At 43.3% G+C, this 27,377-nt stretch overlaps 1 protein-coding gene across 2 annotated transcripts; it reads right to left on the bottom strand.

The window, feature by feature from the left end:
- Window positions 1–256: 256 nt before the first annotated feature.
- On the bottom strand, window positions 257–27,061 carry sept5a (septin 5a). Of its 2 annotated transcripts, XM_014161495.3 has the most exons (12): window positions 26,920–27,061; window positions 26,738–26,751; window positions 6,418–6,508; window positions 4,766–4,852; window positions 4,517–4,640; window positions 3,853–3,987; window positions 3,381–3,498; window positions 3,109–3,210; window positions 2,867–2,963; window positions 2,398–2,533; window positions 1,972–2,074; window positions 257–1,764 (listed from the first exon to the last, which is right to left on the bottom strand). In XM_014161495.3, exons 1-12 carry the CDS (start codon window positions 26,963–26,965, stop codon window positions 1,699–1,701), a joined length of 1,119 nt encoding a protein of 372 aa, XP_014016970.1. In that variant the 5' UTR covers window positions 26,966–27,061; the 3' UTR covers window positions 257–1,698. The 2 variants fall into 2 exon arrangements, with proteins under 2 accessions (XP_014016970.1, XP_014016969.1); XM_014161494.3 differs by lacking the exons at window positions 26,738–26,751; window positions 26,920–27,061 and adding an exon at window positions 7,758–8,187.
- Window positions 27,062–27,377: the final 316 nt, after the last annotated feature.

The raw sequence follows: 27,377 nt of genomic DNA, 5'->3' as shown, positions 1-27,377 counted from the left end.
GGGCCAGAGGGGAAGTGAGGTCCAAGGAGATAAGTTGTGACTCAGCACTTTATTCAGCTACAGTAGCCAGACTTCCCCCACACAGGCCTGCCTGCATGGGGCCTACAGGATGTCTCAGGGCCTGTGTCTCAAATGGTACCCTATTCCCTATATAGTGCCCTTACTGTAGAAATATTAGTGGCAGTAAGGTCGTACTAGAAACCATAGTGTATTTATATAATTATTTTCAGATGAAGAAATAATGAAGAAACACTGATATGAATCAAGACTGTTTATTCGTCGTCATAACCTGGTCAGTAGTTCCACCACGTCCTCGGAACGCTAGCACTATAAAAAGCCACAATCACCATCCTGTATGACACAGCCCGAGGGCAGCATATACTTCACACACAGACGCACGCACGCACGCACGCACGCACGCACGCACACACACACACACACATGGATATGCCATATTGGACAGAAGCATATACAGTAGCTCCATAGTGGCACTGTGGCATAGGTCATAATGTATTTCAGAACAAACACATTGCATCATATGAGAGAGTGGAAATCCAGCTGTAAGCGGATTTGAGTAACTTCAGCATGCTTGCACATGCACCCCTTACTGTTCTGTACCTACCCTTTCATTTGCTATGTACTGTATGTCAGAGGGGCTCAATTCACTTAAGGTAAGCAACTGCGCTAGAGACATTTTCAAACTAATTCACAAGCACCAAAACATGAGAAAGGTCTTCTCAACTTCTCAACAAGTCAAAGTAGAGACCAGCAGTAAAAAGTTAATACGTTACATTTATGTTCAGATTCTTAGGTAGCCTATTGTTCATTAGTCTGTAGCTAGAACATACAGGAAATGCCACTAAGAAAGGGAAAGCGGATTCTCACAGTTTCAAAGCAGAATAAGGTTCTCGTAATAGAGGGTGATACATATGGAAACATGCAGACACACACACTCACACGTGTTCAACATCAACAAGGATTCAAACTAACATCAGTAATATCGCTGTTTTACAAAACATTTTGTAATGCGTCTTCATAACCTGACAGAATATCCCAAAAGTATTCACCATATTTATAAATTGGATACATTTAACAGGTCATTTATATTACATGTTTATGTTATGTCATATGTTACTAGGACCGTCAATAATATTAATGGGGTTCAAATGGACACAAGATACAGTAAAAACACCACATTTCTCCTTGCAGGACAGACCAAATATGCAAGCACCAAAAAACAAATGACCAATGAATATACAGCTACTGTTTTCCCCCAACACAGTGCTGATTATATCCAGGGGTGAAAGTAAGTAGGTCCTGTACGGAGTACCAGCAAAATACATAGTGGGGGTACACTGTACCGGTAAAACATGAGCCTGTCACAATAATTAAAACATAGTGATTCCAAGAAAACTGTTGGCTTATATACTATTACTTATCATTACCGCATGTTAGTCGCATGAAGAATGAGCGAACAGACAAAAACGCTTGGGTTACGCTCTAAAATGCAGCGTGGATCGACAATAACACAGACATTTATAAGTAATTATATTATTAGGCCCATAAAAAAATGGCGCGCACGTGCACTCATAGGAGGTCCTCATTAAATATACTTTCACCCCTGATTATATTATAGTTGGTATGTAACATGTCTGAAGTTGTGGTTGTAGTTCAGTGGCCAGCAGATGGGGCTGTAGCTCACTGGTCCTTCCCGTCATGAATCTGCTGCTGCATCTTATTTAGCATCTCTTGCATCCTCGCCAACTGCAGAGAGAGAGAGAAAGAAAGAACGGGGGTGGGGTAGAGAGAAAGTGTGCGAGAAAGACACAGAGACAGAGAAAGTGAGAAGTTGGAGAGGAGGTAGAGAGAGAGTACGAGTGGTAATGCCATTTTTGTCCTTTCTAGAATCTCTCTATAAACTGGAGACTATCCTGTATAGGTGATGTTACCCATAATGACATAGCAGTTTACCTCTTCATCTTTCATCTTGATGAGTCTGTCTGTCTCCACATCTGGGGTGGATAGGGGCAGGATGGGGATCGGGCTTTCCATGCGGTTGTCCTGCGTCAGTTTACTGAGGGGAAAACACATCAGGAACATGAGTACAGACTCACACAAGGGCAATATTAATAAACATTTCAGATATAAACTATAAAACAAGCACTTCATACTTTCGGTCTTGCACTCTGTCTGACCTCTACAACAGGGTTTCCCAAACTCGTTCCTGAGTCCCCCTCTGGGTGCACATTCTGGTTTTTGCCCTAGCTTTGCCCAAGCTTTGATTATTTAAAGTTACTGTGTAATGCTAGGGCAAAAAAACAAAATGTGCACCCAGGGGGGGCCCCGGGACCAAGTTTGGGAAACCCTGCTCTACAGTATACACACAGACGCACATACCTGGTCATGTCCTGTATACACTGGGCTCTGTAGTTCTCATAGTGCACATCACATGTCACATCTTTGAGGTCATGCATGTGGGAGCGAATCAACATGTTCCTCAGCTTCACAAAGTCACAGTGGGACTGGTTCTCCACTGAAACACAAACACAAACAGACAGACAGACTGGGTCATTTTACACTGACATGATTTGCTTAGATAAAACATTCCTCTCTGTTGTATCCACCAGCAGTGATGCACTGTATCCTATTAGGAACAGGGGTTTTCTGAGCAAGAAAACTGAGCCTAATCATAATGCATTGTTTGAGACATATGGGTAGATAGAGGTTGTTTTTCATAGTTTGAGTTTCAGTAATTTTTCTTTCAAAAATGTTAATAATATGTGAGGAAAAGCATATTTCACCATGCAACTTAAAGAGTCAAAGCCCTGAGTAATATTGGTCTATGTCCTCCATTGTTGTCACCCACCTTCCACAATACCCCATGGATAGAGTCTCCCTCTCACTCTCTGGCCCCTGGCCTCAACCACTGTGTTACTGCCAATCACTGCTAACGGACAGCACTCCTACACACACACACACATGTGCGTACACACACAGGTTAGGATTTGGCATGATAGATTGACATGTTAGAAGGTATGGTTGAGTTTAGAGTTCTTGTTCCGCTCATAACTCTATTCTTAATGTTCGGTCTCCAGTTGTGTGTCTCACCTTCAGTTCTTTGTCCAGTTGTTTGAACTCCTCGTCCTCATCAGAGTCACACTCTGGGAACTGGTACACCTTAATGCCAAACCTCTCAATTTCCTCACGGACCTACACACACACACACACACACACGAATACGCGAACACACACACGCGCAAACACGCGGCACCACACATTGTGCTGGGTGAGCAACTTCCTAAGGTTCGTGCATCCAATCTTACAATCATAATGTGACACCTGCTTCAGCAGTTTTAGTCTGTCTGCTGTGTTGAACTCACCCTGTCTTTGAGTTTCTTGATCTCATTGGGAGTGAGACAGTCAGCCTTGGCAATGAGAGGAACCACGTTCACCTTCTCATGGAGAGCCTTCATAAACTCAACATCTACTGGACGCAGTCTGCAAGGGAGAGGAGATACCCCGCCTGGTCAGAGTATGTGCGTGCGTACCTGCATGCATGTGTGAGTTTTCATGGAGACTAAGTGCATTCTGACTGAGGTGGACAGTAATAACAGTGTTTGCTGGTTGAGTTGTATTGGTGCTGTTTACATAGTATCCTCCTGTCATCACACTCAGGATGTGTTATTACTATCTATACCTGTCATTACACTATCACATTCCTGTGTATGTATGTGTGTGTGTGTGTGTGTGTGTGTGTGTGTGTGTGTGTGTGTGTGTGTGTGTGTGTGTGTGTGTGTGTGTGTGTGTGTGTGTGTGTGTGTGTGTGTGTGTGTGTGTATGTGTTTGTGTTACCCGTGTCCGAACGGAGGAATGAAGTAGAGGCAGCAGTGGACTCTGTTGTCCTGTATATTCTTCCTGTTCAGTCCACTCTCATCTCTGAAGTACTGCTCAAACTGCTGGTCGATGTAGTCTGTGATCGGCTTCCAGCTACACAAACACAAACACACACACACACACACCACAATCAGTCAAGGCTTACAGGAACTATCAAAATAGAGTTGCACACTCTATATAAGCTCCCAGTAATTCATAACCCTGAAGTAGGCAATGTGATGCTGAAACGTTGGTGGTTTATATATTGTGACTCTTTATTTATTTTTCATAGCCTACAGTTTACTTTCGGTTAGTCAGCGCCTCTACTAACATTTTTGGGTGTGCGCCAGCTCATGTTTACCGGAACGACATACAAGATGACTTTCCGCTATTTTAGGTCAATCTTCTAACTCAGTGTTTCCCAACTCCAGTCCTAGAGTTCCCCAACAGCACACATTTTTGTTGTAGCCCCGGATAAGCACACCTGATTCAACTTGTCAACTAATCATCAAGCCCTTATTGAGTTGAATCAGGTGAGTTTGTCTGGAACTACAATAAAATGTGTTCTGTTTGGTGTACTCAAGACTGGAGTCGGGAAACACTGTTCTCACCCATAAAGAAGCCTCAAAGAGATTTAGCTCACCATTCATTGTTGTTGACAGCATCTCCAAACCCTGGCGTGTCTACAATGGTCAATTTGAGCTTCACTCCTTTCTCCTCAATGTCCACTGTGTGCTTAATGATCTCCACTGTCTGGTTGATACGCTCTGAGAGAGGGAGAGAGAGAGGGAGGGGAGGGATGGATAGAGAAAGGGAAGAGAACCTCTAATGAGATGGCATTTTAAAATTGCTCTAGTTTACATTTTAATGTGTGTGTGTGTGTGTTACTCACCCTCAGCGTTGAGAAGTTTCCTGTCCTTGTACAGGTCTGTGAGGAACAGGCTGTTGACCAGAGTAGATTTACCCATACCAGACTCCCCTGTAACATGATATACATATTACATACACTGAACAAAAATATAAGTGCAACAATTTCAAAGATTTTACTGTGTTACAGTTCATATAAGGAAATCATTAATTGAAATAAATTCATTAGGCCCTAATCTATGGATTTCACATGACTGGGAATACAGATATGCATCTGTCGGTCACAGATACCTTACAAAAAAGTTTGGGGTGTGGATCAGAAAACCAGTCAGTATCTGGTGTCACCACCAGCCTCTTGCAACGCGACAAATCTCCTTCGCATAGAGTTGATTGTGGCCTGTGAAATGTTGTCCCACTCCTCTTTAATGTGCAAAGTTGCTGGATATTGGCGGGAAATGGAACACGCTGTCGTGCTCAATGGGTGACATGTCTGGTGAGTATGCAGGCCATGGAAGAGCTGGGACATTTTCAGCTTCCAGGAATTGTGTACAGATCCTTTTGACATGGAGCAGTGCATTATCATGCTGAAACATGAGGTGATGGCGACGGATGAATGGGCCTCAGGATCTCGTCACGGTATCTCTGCATTCAAATTGCCATCAATAAAATGCAATAGTGTTCGTTGTCCGTAGCTTATACTTCCCATACCATAACCCTGCTGCCACCATGGGGCACTCTGTTTATAACATCTGCCATCTGCCCGGTACGGTTGAAATCTGAATTAATTTGTGAAGAGCACACTCCTCCAGCATGCCAGTGACCATCGAAGGTGAGCATTTGCCCACTGAAGTCGGTTACGACGCCAAAGTGCAGTCAGGTCAAGACCCTGGTGAGGACGACTAGCAGGCAGATGAGCTTCCCTGAGACAGTTTCTGACAGTTTGTGCAGAAATTGTTGTGCAAACCCACAGCTTCATCAGCTGTCTGGGTGGCTGGTCTCAGACGATCCCACAGGTGAAGACACCGGATGTGGAGGTTGTTACACATGGTCTTCGGTTGTGAGCCCTGTTAGACGTACTGACAAATTCTCTAAGATGACGTTGGAGGCAGCTTATGGTAAAGAAATGAACTTTAAATTATCTGGCAACAGCTCTTGTGGACATTCCTGCAGTCAGCATGCCAATTGCATGCTTCCACAAAACTTGAGACATCTTTGGCATTGTGTTGTTTGACAAAACTGCACATTTTAGAGAGGCCTTTTATTGTCCCCAGCACAAGGTGCACCTGTGTAATGGTCATGCTGTTTAATCAGCTTCTTGATATGCCAAACATGTCAGGTGGATGGATTATCTTGGCAAAGGAGAAATGCTCACTAACAAGGATGTAAGTAAACAAATTTGTGCACAAAATGTGAGAGAAATAAGCTTTTTGTGCTCATGGAGCATTTCTGGGATCTTTTATTTCAGCTCATGAAACATGGGACCAACACTTTACATGTTGCGTTTATATTTTTGTTTAGAATAACATGTCTCTAAACAGCCACCAACACACACAGACACACACATGGCCATCAACACTAACACTGAGTCAACATTCATGAAAACACATTAAGTACTTACTATCACTGGGTTGTTTTACTTTTACTACAGTAAATGCTACAAACAATACTTTCACTGACCGGCGACCATGAGAGTGAAGTCAAAACCCTTTTTCACTGACTTCCTGTGCACCTGGTTTGGGAGGGTGGCAAAACCCACATACTGCTTCTCCTGTGAGAGAGAGAGAGAGAGAGAGAGAGAGACACAGAGAGAGAGAGAGAGAGAGACACAGAGAGAGAGAGAGAGAGAGACTCAGTCACACTCACACAATAGGTAAACGAACATACAATATCCTCAGTCGGATATCTATTCAAAGCAACATTCCTAAGAGCTAAATAAATTAGAGAAAAATTGTCATTTAAATGAAAATACAGCTCAAATTCAAACTCAACTCACTCTCAACCCACAAATCCCTTGACAATAGCAGGGGAGAAAGGGGAAATGCATTCATGAAATTAGAGTCTCTAAGACCTGGCGCTGCGCTTTTTCCACACACACCAACAGACACACAAACACACACACACACACATAAAAAACACACAAACACAGTGAGAGAAAGAGAGAGAAAAGTATGACTGATCTATAACTGTTCCACTACACAATGGCTGTCTATCTGGCAGCTCTCCTCATCCCCTTCTGACACCATTCACACATCATCCAAAGCTTCTCCTTACTCAGAACCTACAGTACTGAAGACCCCATAGCCCCCCCACACACACACACACTAACAGCCTTACCAGTCTACCAAGGCCAGAGTCTGGCAGCCAACGGAGGGTGACAAAGGCTGTATTTACCAGACATAAATGGCCTATTTTAAACCCCAAACAAACACAAACACACGCCAAAGAAATAATCAGTCAGGGGCTATAATAAGTTATGATAATCTGTCATGTGCATTCCCTACAGCTCCTGGGGCAAGGCTAACATACACAAACATGCATACACACGGTCACAGCATACAAAGACTTGGAAGAGAGCTAGTGCTGAAGTCACACACACAGAGAATTGGGAAATCTATATCAATGAGTAATCATACAAACATCTGACTTACTTCTAGGGTGTGTGTGGGAACAAATATGCCACAGTCAGAACAAACAAACTACCCATAAATCTGTCTTGAACGCATCAGGACATGACTTAAGAAAATAGTATGTTCTATATTCCATACTAATATGACATGTTAGAAAGAAAGATGGTGCTTCTATGAGAGTTTGCTGACCTGTGTGTGTGTGTGTGTGTGTGTGTGTGTGTGTGTGTGTGTGTGTGGTGTGTGTGTGTGTGTGTGTGTGTGTGTGTGTGTGTGCGTTAAATGTCAATTTCTCTTTGACATTGACCCCCTTTCCCTTCTCTTTCCTCTCCTCCACTTTCTCTCTCCTCTCACTCCCCATCCTCTCTCGCCTGTCACGTTCCAGTTCTTTACCTTCCGCCTGGCGGTTCTGACTCGAGGGCACAGCAAGCGTTCCACTAGTTTCTCCTGCAGCATGATAGCATCCATACCAAGCCAGCACGACACCAACAGAGAAAAGGTTTTCCAAAGGACAAAAACAGAGCAACCTCCTCACAACACTTCTCTTATGCACCCCTCTACACCTCTCCGTCAGTCCACACTCTTCTCAATACACACACCGCTTTCCTGTTCTCCCTCACTATGTCTTTGTTCCTCCTACTCTCCTCCTCTCTCTTTCTTTCTCCTCTTTCTCTCTCTCCTCTGTCCCGCAGCGCTCTACTGCTCCCTGTTCAGACAGGTAGGGGGGAATTCTGATAGAGGGAGAAAAGGAGAGAGCGAGAGGTAGGGGGGTAGACAGGAGGAAATAAAATGTTAGGACGGAGTGAGAGAGGTAGCAATTTAGTGGAGGAAGAGAGGGACGGAGGGGGAAAGTGAAGGAATAAAAGACACTCATTCATTCACCCCATAGTCCCTCCCCCTTTTCCACCATTAGAAAAGTAAAGCAGTCACTGCTACAGTAATGACCTACAGTATAGCAGCCCAGAGCAGAGAGAGCGCAAAAGAGAGAAACAGACATACAAGAGAGGGCTAAATAATCTAGCCCATATCTGACCATAATAGTGATAAGTTGTCAAAGAACAACACAGTGTCCTATAGCAGAGACACAAACTCTTTGTGTGGTTCAAGTGTGGACTTGTAAAAGACAATAACCTGTCACACAGAGCTGAGTGAAGCTAAAAGGACCTCTTAACCCAGCCCTGGGATGACGATAGCAAGAGATGTGTGACTCAATGGCTATATGAAGAGACTAGCCAACGTCTAGACTGGACATCAGCCATACAACAAAAGGGCACGGCCGTGGAAATTACACTAAAAGTATCAAAGGAGACGTTCTCTCATTAAATGAAATCAAAGTTTATTGGTCGCGTAAACAGTTTAGCAGGTGTTATAGTGGTGCAACAAATGCTTATATTGCTTGCTCCTAAGAATGCAGTCAAATGTCAAGTAAAAGAATGACGGGACGAATCCTGGATGTTCAACCCAAATAGCACTGTAGCTATAAGATAAACTCATGTAGATGTAATATAGTGTGAGCTACAGTATGTCGTGAATCCAGTATATAAATAAATATGCAGTGTGTATAAACAGTGTAACTAAAATACAATGTACATTATTATAAATATTTTGATAAACTATGTCGGGGATACAGTATTCAAATACACTTCCTTTGACACCCGGGTGCTGAATGCAGCCCGACAGAATGCTCTCAATGGTGCATCTGTAGAAGTTTGTGAGGGTCTTAGGGGCTATGCCGAATTTCTTCCGACACCTGAGGTTGTAGAGGCGCTGTTGCGCCTTCTTCACCACAATGTCGGTGTGGCGAGACCATTTCAGGTCCTCAGCGATGTGCACGTTGAGGAACTTGAAGATTTTGACCTTATCCACTGCGGCCCCGTCGATGAGGATGGGGGCGTGCTCACTCTTCTGTCTCCTGTAGTCCACGATAAGCTCCTTTGTTTGGTTGACGTTGAGGGAGAGGTTATTTTCCTGGCACCACTCCGCCAGGGCTCTAACCTCCTCTCTGTAGGCTGTCTCGTTGTTGTTAATCAGGCCTACCACTGTTGTGTCATCTGTACCTGTACTGTCTTTTTGCCTCTTTGATTTTCTTGTGGTGGTCATAGGTGGTCTGTTCATATTTCCGGACACTCTACTGTGGTTAAATGCGGTGGTTTGCGCTAAACCAAAAAACGCTATTTGCGTTTTTGGTTTGGGTATGTTTAAATCACCACTGTAGGAACAACATCCTCTATCGACTTCCTGATGAATCCAGATAGAAAGTCAGTAAATTCATCAAATTTATTCCCAGAGGTGGCCCGGAACATGTCCCAGTCCACGTCATCAAAAAAGTCCTGCAGCATGGATTCCGATTGGTCAGACCAGCATTGTACAGACCTTAACACAGGTGCTTCCTGTTTTAACTTCTGCCTATTGGCGGGGAGGAGCAGAATGGAGATGTGGTCTGATTTGTCAAAGGAGGGGTTTGTATCCGTCTCGGAATGGAGAATAACAAGGATTCAATGTATTTTTCCTGTGAGTGAGGCAAAAGATGTGTTGTTCGAATTTCGGGAGAATTTTCCTTACATTTCCTTTGTTAATGTTCCTGACTACAAGAAATGAGGCCTCAGGATATGTTGTTTCCAATTTGTTAAAAGTCCTGTGTAATTCCTCGCGGTGTTGGCTTGTTGGGGGATGTACACAGCCGTGATACAAACATGCACTCCACACACTATGAAACAGGACAGGGCGTGGTGGACAATTGTTGCCAGATGTGGGCCCATGGAGTGTGTGTGTGTGTGTGTGTGTGTGTGTGTGTGTGTGTGTGTGTGTGTGTGTGTGTGTGTGTGTGTGTGTGTGTGTGTGTGTGTGTGTGTGTCTGGGTTCAGTGGTGATATCTCAACCAAGCTACCACTGGAGGACAGACACGGGGTTCAAAACAAATGGAGCTCAGAAAGCTATGGTACCCCAGACAGAGTGGGCAACATCAATTGGTCGATCTCCAAGGCATTCCTAATCGATTACCAAACATTTCTTTAAAAAACCCAACGATAAAGCCTTGCATTCCTCTTTTTGATTTGTTTCACGCTGTTGGTGGTAGGTGCATTTGACTCAGCAGTCCTAGCGCTGGGAAGGCAAAGTGTTCCCATTTTGAACCATTTCATGTGTCTGAAGGTAAAACCCTGCCTACCCGGCAGGCCCAGAGAGCAAATCAAGTGTACCTATAGGCCTTCCGCTGGCCAATCAGATAGCTCAGATCACCGTGTCTGCAGTTTCCTCGAGCCATAGACAGTAAAAAGAAGCCATGAACACATAGCAAAGTGTTCCGATACGCTTGCGTTGTTACAGTGCCTTCAGAAAGTATTCAGACACCGTAACTTTTTCCACATTTTGTTACGTTACAGCCTTTTCTAAAATTGTTTTTTTTTTAAATCCTCAGCTACACACAATCGCCCATAATGATAAAGCGAAAACAGTCAGTTTTTTTTTTTTTTGCAAATGTATTAAAAATAATAAACAAAAATACCTTATGTAGATAAGTATTCAAACCCTTTGCTATGAGACTCAGGAGCATCCTGTTTCCATTTATCATCGCTGAGATGTTTCTACAACTTGATTGGAGTCCACCTGAGGTAAATTCAATTGATTGGACATGATTTGGAAAGGCACACACCTGTCTATATAAGGTCCCACAGTTGTCAGTGCATGTCAGAGCAAAAACCAAGCCATGAGGTCGAAGGAATTGTCCGTAGGGACTGGGAGACTAGTCAGGATCGAGGCAAAGATGAACGGAGCAAAGTACAGGGAAGATCCTTGATGAAAACCTGCTCCAGAGCGCTCAAGACCTCAGACTGGGGTTTGTCATTATGAGGTATTGTGTATAGATTGATGAGGGGGGAAAAAAACTTTAATCCATTTTAGAATAAGCCTGTAACGTAACAAAATGTGGAAAAAGTCAAGGGGTCTGAATACTTTCCGAATGCATTGTATTATTAGCAGCTTGTCTTTTTTAATATCAGAGAATATTTCACTTTTTCTGGTCATAGGAATAACAACATGAATTGGTGCATGAGGCAGAAATAATGCATTGTAACTTGAGTTTTGCCATCAGCTGGAAGACTGTGTCCCCTTTTCTCAGCGGGGCGAGTGGCGGGACGGTGAGTTGGGTGAAAGGCAGCCTCACCCCTGCTCCCTCGCTTCAGACTGACCATCAGATGAAGGCCATCAGTCCAGTAAAAAAAATAAGCTAATTATTATGCTCACTCCGCTGTGCCTCACAAGTAATACAATACATGTGTCACGTCCTGACCATAGAAAGCTGTTATCTTCTATGGTAGAGTAGGTCAGGGCGTGACATTTTCTTTTTCTTCTAGTTTTGATTTTTTATGTTGTTATGTTCTAGTTTTGTATTTCTATGTTGGGCTTTGTTTGGGAGGATCTCCAATTAGAGGCAGCTGGTCATCGTTGTCTCTCTAATTGGAGATCATACTTAAGTAGGTGTTTTTCCCACCTGGGTTTGTGGGACATTGATTTTGAGTAAGTGCATGTTTGTTACTCTTCGTCACGGTTTGTTGTTTTGTTCATTCAGTTTATTTTGTATGTATTGCATAGTTTCACAGTTTAATAAAGAAAATGTGGAATGATACACACGCTGCGCTTTGGTCCGCTCCTTCATCGTACGACAAACGTGACAACATGATGTATTACCAGCGTGATCATATACCTACATTTTTAAAATATAATTTCAAAATGGTCTGAAAAGAACAACATTGACAGGGAAATTGAAGCACAACCAATATGCAGTGATGATGTATTGGGCCTATAGCCTACTGCACAAACCTCATTGCTACACAACTGTTTTTAATTGGTTAATGTTGCATGTTTAAAAATAATCTGAGCAGTAGATCTCAACTTGCATTTTGACTCAGAGTGATCTTGACTCAGAAAAGGTGACCACTGATCTATAGTATGTTATTTTAACTACTAATCAAGCCCTTGAATAGCTGTATCAGATGTATTAGTGCTGGGTTGGAACAAAAGCCTGAAAAGCTGTGGATCCCTAGGACCTCTCTTCATGGGATAGCTCCAGAAGCTGTAATACCAATCTACATCACACGAGGGAGACAGATCAAAACAGAACAAGTTACATGATGAAGGCAGTTATCAACAGAGATGTATTGTGCTATGGAGCTAAGCTACTGTTTAAAGTAAGATATAAGAACACACATCAGATACCAGCATTTGAAAGAACTTGACTGACTCAAGAGTGAATGAAAAAAGAGACACCATGAGCAGCAGATTTGGCAGGGTATGTGACTGAACGGAAGCTACTGCTGCTCTGGTGGTGGTGAGAAGACGAATGGAGGAGCGCAGGGGGTCAACGGCAGAGGGTAGGGATGTGCTGGGGTCCACTGTCCAGCTATTTTTATCTGAAGTTGTGTTTATTAATATTGCCATTGTGTGAGTCTGTACTCATATTCCTTATGTGTTTACCTCTCAGTAAACTGACAAGACAACTGCGGGGGGGCAGGACTGAGTTTGGGAAACCCTGGTGTAAGGGACTGAGGATCCAGTTAGCAGGGGCAGGGCGAGAGAGAGTTGTGTGTGTGTGTGAGTGTGTGCGTGTCTGTGGGGGAGATGGGGTTGGTGTCCTCTGAATAGAACAGATGTCCTAGAGTGACATCACAATAGCCCTCTTCAGGCCCCTCCCTCTCTTTCACTGGCCAGCTGTCCCGCTAGCCTCTGGTAGGACACAGCACCGGGAGTTCTCTCTCACCAACACACACACGCAGGGCCTGATGCACGTGCACACACATGTAAACATACACACATGGATACAGCTGACATCATCAGTTGGATAAAACAACAATCTCTCCACCAATAAGGCCTTTATGGTAGAGTGGCCAGACAGAAGCCACTACTCAGTAAAAGGCACAAGACAGAATGCCTGGAGTTTGCCAAAAGGCACCTGAAGGACACATACTATGAGAAACAAGATTCTCTGGTCTGATGAAACTGAATGCCAAGCGTCACATCTGGAGGAAACCTACGGTGAAGCATGGTGGTGGCAGCATCATGCTGTGGGGATGTTTTTCAGCAGCAGGGACTGGGAGACTAGTTAGGATCGAGGGAAAGATGAACGGAGCAAAGAACAGAGAGATCTGTGATGAAAACTTGCTCCAGAGCGGTCAGGACCTCACACTGGGGCAAAGGTTCACCTTCCAACAGGACAACAACCCTAAGTACACAGCCAAGACAACACAGGAGTGGCTTCGGGACAAGTCTCTGAATGTCCTTGAGTAGCCCAGAGGAGAATCAGAGAAACTTCCCAAATACAGGTGTGCCAAGCTTGTAGCGTCATACCCAAGAAGACTCAAGGCTGTAATCGCTGCCAAAGGTTCTTCAACAAAGTACTTAGTAAAGGGTCTGAATACTTATGAAAATGTGATATTTCAGTTTTTTCTTTGGTATAATTTTTTGAAAAAGCCCGTTTATGCTTTGTCATTTGGGCATTGTGTGTAGATTTATGAGGGAGAAAAAAAGTTTTCATCAATTTCAAAATGAGGCAGTAATGTAACAAAATGTGGGAAAAGTCAAGGGGTCTGAATACTTTCCAAAGGCGGTGGGTGGGTGAAGGAGAGAGAGAGAGAGAGAGAGAAGAGAGAGAGAGAGAGAGAGAGAGAGAGAGAGAGAGAGAGAGAACTATGGGAGCGTTGGTGTTGGAGTTAAGGTCCATGTTCCAATACTTTTAACCCACATCCTTCCTTCCATCCTCCCTTTAGGTAATCACTGATTATCAGAATCAAACTTCATCAGAGACACTTTCCCTTTCCAGCTGACAGCAACTAGAGGTCCAGTGAGTTCCTTCCCTTCAGAACCTGCATGCCTGCTGGATACAGAGGCAGTGATCCAGAGATCAGTCATTCACACAGATGCATTGGTCTTCTTGTTTACTGTTGTAGCCTTTCAGGAAGCTCTTTTCAAAGTCCACAGCAGTAAACTACACACATATTACAGAAGAAGTTAAACACACAAAGACAGACACTCATACTACAGACACACACACACACACAGGGAACACACACATAGAGTAAGGCAGATAGACACAACCATGCACACAAGCTGTAAAGTAGCTCCAGAGCCAGGAGATGTGGAGAGGATACATTCTGTGATGTCGATATAAAGAGAGGTGACCTTTCCTGATGACATCTCAGTCCTGTCCAACCTTGCCTTTACACACAATTAAGTCTAAATGCAGCAACAAATGGTTGCTGTGTGTTGGGCCAAATATGCGTACAGAGAAAGGGAAGGAGGAGAAAGATAGAGATGGGAGGTAGATGGAAGACAGGGATAGATTGAGAAGAGAGGAGGAGAAAGAGAGGGTGAAGGGAAAAGAGAGGGAAAGATGGTGGAACTTGAGAGATAGAGAGAAAGAGGATGAGAATGAGAGCGGGTGAGATAGAAAGGCTCTTTGGACCCCCATCCCCCATCCCTGTAGTGTTTGCTCTCCTTGGAGACGTGAGCCTCTAAGTGCTAGGCTCTTTACCATGCTAATCTAACATTGGCCTGGCAACAATAGTCCTTCTAAAGGACACTTGGCTAGCGTAGCCTAGCATTAACATCTGCCCATTCAGCAACATTTTGCATTTTTTACATTTACATTTTAGTCATTTAGCAGACGCTCTTATCCAGAGCGACTTACAGAAGAGTGCATACATTTTATTACATTTTTTAAATACTGATCCCCCGTGGGAATCGAACCCACAACCCTGGCGTTGCAAGCGCCATGCTCTACCAACTGAGCTACAGGGGACAACAATAGACTCTTCCACAACCTAGCTACAAATTGACCCATAGCCCTTTCCCTGTAAGTGGCTTGAGTAGATCTGCAAAGATTAGTAAGTATTGTAGAAGTAGTTCATAACCTATCAGGGCACAAGGTGGAATTGTTAGCCACCATATCGTCTATGTCAATCCAATCCTTTCAGAGCTACATGAATTGCCAAGGCGCGGGTAGGGTCAGGGGTTTGGAACTGGGGAAAAAGAGGGACAGTTGACTAGCGTATCCTAACACTAGCATTTAGCATCTACCCATTCAGCAGCAAGGGGTTGGTCACCAGGGAGTCCCCCAGGTTACAATACAGTGATAAGTAAAGAGCTGTTGCGTCAAAGGAGCTGTGAACAAGACATTCCTGCATCCGAGTAGAAGAAAACACACACTGTTGGCCTTTATTGTGGTTTAACTGGGTGTGCCATTATGTAATACTGTAATGACGACACCTCCTGTGAGTCAAGGGGCATTTTGAACATTTAATTGTAACCGTGAAAACATCAATGCGCAATACGAAGTGGAAGATAAAGTAGCCACATTATTATGCCATTTATTACATTATTATCAGATATTCTTTGATAATGCGTTTTTTCAATGATGCAGCATATGTGATATGGTTTATCGGTTCAATTTGCAGCACCAGATACAGTGCTTTCAGAAAGTATTTATACCCCTTGATTTATTCCACATTTTGTTGTTACAGCCTGAATTCAATTAATTCTCACCTATTAACACACAATACCCCATAATAAAAAATTGATAACAAAAGTTCTAATTTAAGTTCTAACTTTAACTAGGCCACTCAGGAACATTCAGTATAGATGTGGCCTTGCGTTTTAGGATACATGTGAATTTGTCTCCAAGTGTCTGTTGGAAAGCAGACTGAACCTGGTTTTCCTCTAGGATTTTGCCTGTGCCTATAGCTGTATTCCATTTCATTTTTTTTTTTAAACACTCCCTAGTCCTTGCTGATAACAAGCATAACATGATGCAGCCACTACCAAGCTTGAAAATATGAAGAGTGGTACTCAATGATGTGTTTTGTTGGATTTGCCAGAAACATAACGCTTTGTATTCAGGACATAAAGTACATTTATTTTTATTACTTAAGTATTACTTAAGTGCCTTGTTGCAAACAGTATGCATGTTTTGGAATAGTTTTTATTCTGTACAGGCTTCCTTCTTTTCACTCTGCCATTTAGGTTAGTATTTTAAAGTATCTACAACGTTGTTGATCTATCCTCAGTTTTCTCATAACACAACCATTAAACTCAGTAACTGTTTTAAAATCACCATTGGCCTCATAGTGAAATCCCTGAGTAAGGAAGGACGCCTGTATATTTGTAGTGACTGGGTGTATTGATACAATATCCAAAGCCTAATTAATAACTTTACCATCCTCAAAGGGATATTCACACATCTATTTACACATCTACCAATCGGTGCCCCCTCTGGTCTTAGTGGGTGAATCTGTGCTTGAAATTCACTACTCGATTGAGGGACCTTACAGATAATTCTATGTGTTGAGTACAGAGATGGGGTAGTTATTCAAAAATCATGTTAACCACTATTATTGAACATGGAATGAATTTGTTAAGTATATTTTTACCGCTGAACTTATTTAGGCTTGCCATAACGAAGGGGTTGACTACTTATTTGAATTTGTTATTAATTTGTCAAAATTCTACTTTGACATTATGGGGTATTGTGTGTAGATCAGTTACACAAAATCCCAACTTAATAAATATTTTATTCAGGCTGTAACACAACAAAATGTGGACAAAGTAAAGGGGTGTGAATACTTTCTGAAGGCACTGTATGTAAAAAAGTTATTATTTTGTATTTCATGCATCATATCAGCTAATCTTTTAAAATTCCTCAAGGAGGAATTCCTTCATTTTAAAAGATTCCTCACATCTTTTAACATTCCAAAAGGGAGGTTTTCTACCCACATTAGGAGGTGAAAGGAGTCCTCTAATTCTCCTTACAATTTTCATTGGATTTTACTTCCCAAGTCTCTGATTCCTCCTCTCAAACATCATATAATCTCTAACTTATCAAGGTCACCCAAACTCTTCCTTCTTAAAAAGGGGTTTGGAATCCTATCTGGGTCAGGCATGGGTTATTTGTAAAAGCTTTTTAAACGCCCACGCAAAGGCTGAGACATGGCTAGCTGTACAGGGAGAGAGGGAAACCTAGGGATAGAGATAAAATATAAACTTTCTATTCAAGTGTGTTGTTTGTGAACTCTCTCTCTCTCACACACACACACACAAACGCACACAAACACACTGCATGTTTGGCATTGCATGTTTGCAGCATGACATAATGACATCAGGTGCCAGAGAAAAATACTAATTTCAGTTCAGATAAAGAACAAAGACAAACACTCAGAACAGGTGAGAGAGAAAGTTGAACATGTAGCTACCAGACAATTTTCTGTAAACAACCATAAACTGATTATGTAGTATCCTTTTGTATTAAAGGGATAGCTCAGATGAACTCGTGGATACCATGTTTATGTATCTGCATCCAGTATGAAGAAAGTTAGAGGTAGTTTCGCAAGCCAATGCTAACTAGAGTTAGCGCAATGACTTGAAGTCTACAAGAACAGTAAGCATGCTAGCTGTTCCTATAGATATTCAGTGATTGAACGCTAATTAGTAACTTCCTTAAAACTAGACGCAGATACATAAAAATGGGATGCACATAAAAATGGTATGCACTATGTACAGAGTGCTGGTATGAACATGGTATTGAAACTAGGTAAGGTTGGTGCTTGTTACATGAAGAGTGGGCAACATTTACCCTCTGATAATGTTCTTTAAGCAGTGCTAAAGAGCTGATTCTACACTCTTACCAATACGGATCAAGACCCCCAGGGGTTCCCCTGTTTGAATGCCTGCCCCCTGCATGTCCCCCACCCCACCCGGCAAGTCTATCCAAGCCCAGCAGCTGTTCTTCACGAGGGAGGATAGGGAGGGGGTTCCATCTGTGACTGCAACCACCAGCACTAAAGGCTGTGTGGGTGGCACATGGAGACTGGTCCAAGGCTGGGATGTGAGACAGATGCATATCTCCATCTGAAAAACACCTGTTCAGCCCAGCTAAGTCAAAATCAATATTTATCATATTAACACTCACTGATGCATGACTCATTGTTTTAAACCACATGTAACCATATTTCATAGGGATTACCATGACAACCATGAATGGCAGATGGATGGCCTGGGCTGGTAGAATTCAAACTATTCCTTTTTCCTACACTGTCTTTTCAATCAGAACCTCTGTTGTGTGTGTATTCATACACTATATATACAAAAGTATATGTAAACCCCTTCCAATGAGTGGATTTGGCTATTTCAGCCACACTCGTTGCTGCCAGGTGTATAAAATAGAGCATGCAGCCATGCAATCTCCATAGCAAAACATTGGCAGTAGAATGGCCTTTCTGGAGAGTTTAGTGACTTTCCGCGTAGAAGTCAGTTCGTCAAATTTCTGCCCTGCTAGAGCTGCCCCAGACAACTGTAAGTGCTGTTATTGTGACGTGGAAATGTTTAGGAGCAACAACGGTTCAGCCATGAAGTGGTAGACCACACAAGCTCACAGAACGGGACGGCCGAGTGCCGAAGCCCGAAGCGCATTAAAATCGCCTGTTGTTGCTCGGTTGTAACACTCACTACCGAGTTCCAAACTGCCTCTGGAAGCAACGTTAGCACAAGAACTGTTCGTCGGGAGCTTCATGAAATGCGTTTCCATGGCCGAGCAGCCGCACACAAGCAGTGGAAATGCGTTCTCTGGAGTGATGAATCAGGCTTCACCATCTGGCAGTCCAGCGGATGAATCTACCTGCGCGAATGCATAGTGCCAACTGTAAATTTTGGTGGAGGAGGTATAATGGTCTAGAACTGTTTTTCATGGTTCGGGCTAGGCCCTTTAATTCCAGTGAAGGGAAATCTTAACGCTACAGCATACAATGACATTCTAGACGATTATGTGCTTCCAAGTTTTGGGCAAAAGTTTGGGGAAGGCTCTTTCCTGTTTCAGCATGACAATGCCCCCATGCACAAAGCGAGGTCCATACAGAAATGGTTTGTCGAGATTGGTGTGGAAGAACTTCACTGGCCTCTACAGAGCCCTGACCTCAACCCCATTGAACACCTTTGAGATTAATTGGAAAGCCGACTGCAAGCCAAGTCTAATCGCCCAACATCATTGCCGACCTCACTAATGCTCTTGTGGCTGAATGGAAGCAAGTTCCCGCAGCAATGTTCCAACATCTAGTGGAAAGCCTTCCCAGAATAGTGGAAGCTGTTATAGAAGCAGGAAGGACCAATCTCATAGTAATGCCCATATTTTGGAATGAGATGTTTAATGAGCAGGTGTTCACATACTTTTGGTCATGTAGTGTACAGTAGCTGGCTAGACTAACTTATCAATTTAAAAAAATGTTAGCTGATATGGGCTGATTGAGTGTCTGTCAGTGACTGATATTACAAGAGAAGACCTGCTAATGTACTCCCACATTTCGAAATTGCCCTCAACAGTAAGTTGAGACCCCAAAGTTGGTTATGCCCAGGGCCCACTCTGCATGTGAGTATACTGGTGCCAAGGAGAACTATAATAAAAACATGTTGTAGATTCCACACCATAGTGATTTGTGATAACTGAGTGTCATTGAACTTCAGCCTACACACAGCAATCACCTTTAGGAATGTGTGGGTTGGTTTCTCTCCCAGCATCCGAGAGTGATGAGAATGGAGGGAAGAGAGAGGAGGATAAAGGGAGACGATGGGCTTGATTTGAATGTGACACACCTCTGCATCGCCCCTGCTCTCTCTCAAGAGTGTGCAAAGCTGTCATCAAGGCAAAGGGGGGCTACTTTGAAGAATCTGAAATATAAAATATTTTGATTTGTTTAACACTTTTTTGCTTACTACATGATTCCATATGTGTTGTTTCATAGTTTTGATGTCTTCACTATTATTCTACAATGTAGAAAATAGTAAAAAGAAAGAAAAACCCTTGAATGATGTGAGGTGTGTCCAAACCTTTCACTGGTACTGTATATTTATTATATTTCTCTCTCTCACACACAAACAAACAAACACTCACACACACAGACACAAAGTCCCACTTACTACCCAGGGAACCACCCTCCCTAAGCACCAGACCAAGTCAGGCAGTGTGTGGGTGCACTGTAGCAACAGACATGCTGCTTGAATATCTCCAATTCATAGTACGATAGAATCTCAGCAAATATAAAAACAGGGAAAAGTCCTCACAGGGGGAAAGAATATCGAATGTCTTCAGACACAGGATGTTTGTCCATTCATTAGGGGACATGCACACACGCTGAGTGTTTCCAGATCCACACTGTAGTAACTGTACTGTAGTAATCAAGGTTAAGTGTCTTCGAGCAATCATTTCCCAAAAGTTAATTCCGCAATGCTGCCCATGTGATTTTACAGGCTTACTGAACATCTCTCTGCAGCAAACCCAGCTTACAGCTCAAACAATAAGAATTATGGTGCCTTGATTCCTACAGTATGTGAACACCACAAAATCAGCAAGGACCAGTGGACCTATGTGAGCCATAGCCTCTGCATGACCGTAACACTATACTGTCAAAGGCCTGGATATAATAGCCTTACAATACGTTCAGCAATTAGCTTTGATTGAGATCAACAACAAAAAAACAACATAAAACCGTGCTATCAAATTGAATCAAATTTTATTCATCACATATACAGTTTACAGCATGTATAAAAGGTACAGTGTAATGCTTGTGTGCTAGATCCCTCAACATTGCAGTACAATAATCAGTATCAAATCAAATTGTATTGGTCACATACACATGTGTTGCGAAATGCTTGTGTTCCTAGCTCCAACAGTGCAGTAGTATCTAACAATACACAAATCTAAAGGTAAAAGAATGGAATTAAGTAATATATAAATATTAGGTCGAGCAATGTCGGAGTGGCATTGACTAAATACAGTAGAATAGAATACAGCATATGATATGTGTAAAGTGACTAGTGTTCCATTATTAAAGTGGCCAGTGATTCCATGTCTATGTATATAGGGCAGCAGCCTCTAAGGTGCAGGGTTGAGTAGCCGGGTGGTAGCCAAGTGGTAGCCGGGTGGTAGCCGGCTAGCGATGGCTATTTAACAGTCTGATGGCCTTGAGATAGAAGCTGTTTTTCAGTCTCTCAGTCCCAGCTTTGATGGACCTGTACTGACCTCGCCTTCTGGATGATAGCGGGGTGAACAGGCAGTGGCTCGGGTGATTGTTGTCCTTGATGATCTTTTTGGCCTCCCTGTGACATCGGGTGCTGTTGGTGTCCTGGAAGGCAGGCAGTGTGCCCCCGATGATGCGTTGGGCAGACAGTACCACCCTCTGGAGAGCCCTGCGGTTGCGGGCGGTGCAATTGCTGTACCAGGCAGTGATACAGCCTGTCAGGATGCTCTCAATTGTGCATCTGTAAAAGTTTCTGAGGATCTTAAGAGCCAAATTTCTTCAGCCTCCTGAGGTTGAAGGGGCGCTGTTGCACCTTCTTCACCACACTGTCTGTGTGGATGGACCATTTCAGATTGTCAGTGATGTGTATGCCGAGAAACTTGAAGCTTTCCACCTTCTCCACTGCGGTCCTGTCGATGTGGATAGGGGCGTGCTCCCTCCGCTGTTTCCTGAAGTCCACGATCAGCTACTTTATTTTGCTGACTTTTAGTGAGAGGTTATTTTCCTGGCCCCACTCTGCCAGGGCCCTCACCTCCTCACTGTAGGCTGTCTAATCATTGTTGGTAATCAGGCCTAGTTCTGTTGTGTCATCTGCAAACTTGATGATTGAGTTGGAGGCATGCGTGGCCACGCAGTCATGGGTGAACAGGGAGTGCAGGTGGGGGATGAGCACGTACCCTTGTGCGGCCCTGTGTTGAGGATCAGCAAAGTGTAGGTGTTGTTTCCTATCTTCACCACCTGGCGGCAGCCAGTCAGGAAGTCCAGGACCCAGTTGCACAGGGCGGGGTTCAGACCGAGGGCCCCGAGCTTAATGATGAGCTTGGAGGGTACTATAGTGTTGATGGCTGAGCTATAGTCAATGAACAGCATTCTGATGTAGGTATTTCTCTTGTCCAGATGGGATAGGGCAGTGTGCAGTGCGATGGCGATTGCATCGTCTGTGGATCTATTGGGGCGGTAAGCAAATTGAAGTGGGTCTAGGGTGGCACGTAAGGTAGAGGTGATATGATCCTTAACTAGCCTCTCAAAACAGTTCTATGGGGCTATAGTCATTTAGTTCAGTTACCTTTGCTTTCTTGGGTACAAGAATAATGGTGAACATCTTTAAGCAAGTGGGGACAGTAGACTGGGATAGGGAGAGATTGAATATGCCCATAAAAACTCCAGCTATCTGGTCTGCGCATGCTCTGAGGAAGCAGCTAGGGATGCCTTCTGGGCCAGTAGCCTTGCGAGGGTTAACACGCTTAAAATGTCTTACTCACGTCGGCCACGAAGAACGAAAGTCCACAGTCCTTCGGAGCGGGCTGCGTCGATGGCACTGTGTTATCCTCAAAGCGGGCGAAGAAGGTGTTTAGCTTGTCTGAGAACAAGATGTCGGTGTCCGCGACGTGGCTGGTTTTCCCTTTGTAATCCATGATTGTCTGTAGACCCTGCCACATACATATTGTGTCTGAGCCGTTGAATTGCGACTGCACTTAGTCTCTGTACTGACGTTTTACTGGTTTGATTGGCTTGCGGAGGGAATAACTACACTGTTTGTATTCGGCCATATTCCCAGTCATCTTGCCATGGTTAAATGCGGTGGTTCGCGCTTTCAGTTTTGCACGAATGCTGCCATCTATCCACGGTTTCTGGTTTGGGTAGGTTTTAATTGTCACCGTGGGAACAACATCCCCTATACACTTCCAGATTAACTCAGTCACCGTGTCCGTGTAAGCGTCAATGTTATTCTAGGCTGCCCGGAACATATCCCAGTCTGTGTGATATAAAATGATATTTTATTTGGTCAGACCAGCGTTGAATAGACCTTAGCACGGGTACTTCCTGTTTGAGTTTCTGCCTATAGGAAGGGAGGAGAAAAATGGAGTCGTGAACTGATTTGCCGAAGGGAGGGCGGGGGAGGGCCTTGTAGGCATCTCTAAAAGGCGAGTAGCAGCGATCTAGTGTTTTCCCTAAGCGAGTACTACAGTCAATGTGTTGATAGAACTTCGGTAGCGTTTTCCTCAAATTTGCTTTGTTAATAGGGATCCCTTCACCCCCATTCCTGCTCGAATCCCGTTAACGGGATTGCTTTGACAACATCCAGTGAAATTGCAGCGCGCCAAATTCAAAAACAGAAATACTCATAATAAGAATTCATAAAACATACAAGTGTTATACGCCAAAATACAGCTTAACTTCTTGTTAATCCAGACGCCGTCTCAGATTTCAATAAGGCTTTACGGCGAAAGCAGACCATGCGATTATCTGAGGACAGTACCCCGCATACAAACACATGAAAGTCATATTTCAACCAGCCAGGTGCGACACAAAAGTCAGAAATAACGATAAAATTCATGCCTTACCTTTGAAGATCTTCTTCTGTTGGCACTCCAAAATGTCCCAGAAACATCACAAATGGTCCTTTTGTTTCGATAAATTCCTTCTTTATATCCCCAAAATGTCAATTTATTTGGCGCGTTTGATTCAGAAATACACCGGTTTCAACTTGCCAAACATGCCTACAAAGTACCTAGTAGTTACCTGTAAACTTGGTCCAAACATTTCAAACAACTTTGCTAATCCAAACTTGGTCCAAACATTTCAAACAACTTTGCTAATCCAAACTAAAACGTAAATAATCGATAAAATTTAAGACGGGATATTCTGTGTTCAATACAGGACGATAACAAAGTGAAGCGCGTTCCAGGTTGTGCGCACCAGAAGACTTGAGTCACTCTGAGTGACACATGGAAAGAACAGGACTACTTCGTAATTTCTCAAAAGAAAAACATCAACCAATTTCTAAAGACTGTTGACATCTAGTGGAAGCCATAGGAACTGCAACCATATTCCTAAAAAGGGGTTCCCATAGAAAACAATTGGAAAACAGATTGACCTCAAAAAACAAATTCCCTGGATGGATTGTGCTCGGGGTTTCACCTGCCAAATCAGTTCTGTTATACTCACAGATGTTATTCAAACAGTTTTAGAAACTTCTGAGTGTTTTCTATCCAAATCTACTAATAATATGCATATCCTAGCTTCTGGGCCTGAGTAGCAGGCAGTTTACTTTGGGCACGCTTTTCATCCGGACGTCAAAATACTGCCCCCTAGCCTTAAGAAGTTTTAATATCCCCAGCTCCAATAAATATGGCCTCAGAATAGGTGGTTTCCAGTTTGCATAAAGTCCAGTGTAGTTCCTTGAGGGACCGTTGTGGTATTGGCTTGAGGGGGAATATATACGGCTTTGACTATAACTGAAGAGAATTCTCTTGGGAGGTAATACGGCCGGCATTTGAATGTGAGGTATTCTAGGTTGGGTGAACAAAAAGACTTGAGTTTCTGTATGTTATCACAATCACACCATGAGTAGTTAATCATGAAACATACTCCCCCGCCTTTCTTCTTTCCAGAGAGTTCTTTGTTCCTGTCTGCGTGATCACTGATAACCCAGCTGGCTGTATGGATGGGGACAGTATATCCCGAGAGAGCCATGATTCCATGAAACAGCCTATGTTACAGTCCCTGATGTCTCTCTGGAAGGAGATCCTCGCCCTGAGCTCGTCTACTTTATTGTTCAGAGACTGAACATTAGCGAGTAATGTACTCAGAAGCGGTGGATGGTGTGCCCGCCTCCTGAATCAGACTAGAAGTCCACTCAGAATACCTCTTCTCTGCCGGCGGCGACTTGGAACAGCCTCTGGGATAAGTTCAATTGCCCTTAGGGGTACGAACAAAGGATCCAATTCGGGAAAGACGTATTCCTGGTCGTAATGGTGGTAAGTTACTACCACTCTGATATCCAAAAGTTATTTTCGGCTGTATGTAATAACACAAAAAACGTTCTGGGCTAATAATGTAAGATATAACACACAAAAAAACAAATACTGCAAAGTTGCTTAGGAGCCAGAAGCAGAGCTGTCATGTCTGTCGGTGCCATATTATCAATAATAAGAGTCATGTCAAATAAAAAAAGTAAAAGTAATTGAAAAGTAGTATGCATAGTAATAACCTAATATATACACAACAGGATATACAGAGTAGATAATGAATGTGCCAAGTCACGTATGGCTGTATTTAGAAATATAATGTGGGTATTGTCTTGGTCGCGCAGTTGAATAAATAGCAAATGCTAGAGCAGCAGTGTGTGTGTATGTGAGTCTGTGTGCGTATTTGTGGGTGGTTATGTGTGTATGTGTTTGTGTGTATGGGTTGGATGTGTGGAGAGTCTATTAGTTACAATTGCTGCATGCTGCCTACTGGCAAATGTAGCTACACAAGGCTAATAACCTACTAACAGAACAGCATCCAAAGCTTCTTTTATCATGTGATCACATTCAGAGCAGAGAGAGAGAGGAGATATGTACACCTCAGAAGTAGTCTGCTGCTGGTCTCCCAAGGAGCAGAGTGCAAATTACGGGGGCAACCCCCAATTTCCTGAATGAGAGATGAACCCCCCTAAATGCAACAAAAGTGAAACTGTTGTTTTCAGATGAAAACATGCCTGGTTGTGTTCATTTCACATTTAAAGATGATACATTTTTTTATCATTAAATTCCATGTCTTTACTATAAGGCCCATAAAAAATAGAGAACCCGGAATTTCAGGATAATATTCGCACTCTGCGAAGGAGGATAGTTTAGCCAGCCACCAAGCTCCACCTAAATGATGCATGGTCACATACAGGTTTAACGCAAGGTAATAATCTATGGCATCTATGAAAGGGAGCTCATCTGACCAATTCAGAGAGAAAGCAATCAGAGGATAATGAGCAGTGATGTACTGAGGATGCAAACAGAGATTGATCTAAAGACAGCGATGTGCTAATTAACAGCCGGTCACTTCGCTGACTAGACCAATAGGGTCTCTAATAGCATTTAGGAAGCGGGTCACTGTCACGCCCACAGCCAAGTGCGCGACTGGAAGGCTGGATGAATGGATGGATGCCCAAGGATGAGGCGAGCCCTCGGGTACCACAAGCTGCGTACGCATCCGGTGTCTGACTGTTTGCGTAAATATGATATGTAATCCTTCTGACTGTGTGATGATACTCACTGTCCCCTGTAATGCGGTGGCATGGCAACAATAGTAATCTTCAATGCATCGGAATGATGATGCCGCTGACGTTTACTTGGCCTACATAGGCTATAGGCTAAATATATATCTAGGCTATGCGGCCATTCGAAGCGAATTGGAGAAAAAAAGTTAATGTAGGCTACCATGCTTGATATGAATTATGATTCTTTGAATCGCCTAACATGGCCTAGGCTTACACCAAAAGCGCCGAGCACAGATAAACATTTTCTATGAAAAAAATCCTTTAGGAATAAACGTGTTCCTTACCTCAGTGGTCTCATCTGTTTGGTCATTGTGGTGGATGGGGAAATGAAACGCAGGTGGAGGGATACAGAACGACGCCCCATTTAGAAAGAGGGGGAGAGAATCGATAGAGAAAGACAATCATTGCAATGGACCGCGTTATAATTGACTTTATGCATAATCATCTCTATTTTCATCATGCTTACCCGATTTGATCGGGATCCGGCTCTTGTATCTGATGTTGGTCGTCATCTTCACGGCTCTCCTCCCCTCGGTGTCGCTTCCAAAACGGACGTACTGTTCGGTAAAAGCACGCGCCCGGTCCTTCTCCGCGATACTTCAGCAGCCAGACAGGTTGTGTGAGAGCCCCGCCCTCCTGTATGTGGTACCCAATGGTGGATGGAGACCCAGCTAACAACACACGTTCCCACAACTTTGGAGAAACTTCCCTTAACAGTTCCATTTTATAATTACCTCACCTTTTCATATGAATGTTCCAGTGATTTGCAAGGACTGTTTCGATGAGACCATTCCCTTAATGTCAAGCAGAACTTACTCAGAATGTTGTTAACATTTTCTCAGAATATTCATTACTAATGTTCTAGACACGTTTCGTGGCAATATTTCACAAACATTCCTGTGTGCAGTTTTCTAAGGGTTAGGA

Source organism: Salmo salar, chromosome 20, assembly GCF_965601325.2.
Source record: "Salmo salar chromosome 20, fSalSal1, whole genome shotgun sequence".
Classification (NCBI taxonomy): Eukaryota; Metazoa; Chordata; class Actinopteri; order Salmoniformes; family Salmonidae; genus Salmo; species Salmo salar.
The sequence above is the reverse complement of the archived record's forward strand: the minus strand, read 5'-3'. Positions and strand labels throughout refer to the sequence as shown.

Excerpts from the sequence above, each read along its gene's own strand:
- sept5a (XM_014161494.3), bottom strand. The coding sequence starts at position 7,832 with ATGGATGCTATCATGCTGCAGGAGAAACTAGTGGAACGCTTGCTGTGC. Across the intron at positions 2,964-3,108 it reads AACTGGACAAAGAACTGAAG|GAGTGCTGTCCGTTAGCAGT; the intron begins GTGAGACACACA and ends GTGTGTGTGTAG. Across the intron at positions 2,534-2,866 it reads TCCATGGGGTATTGTGGAAG|TGGAGAACCAGTCCCACTGT; the intron begins GTGGGTGACAAC and ends TTTGTGTTTCAG.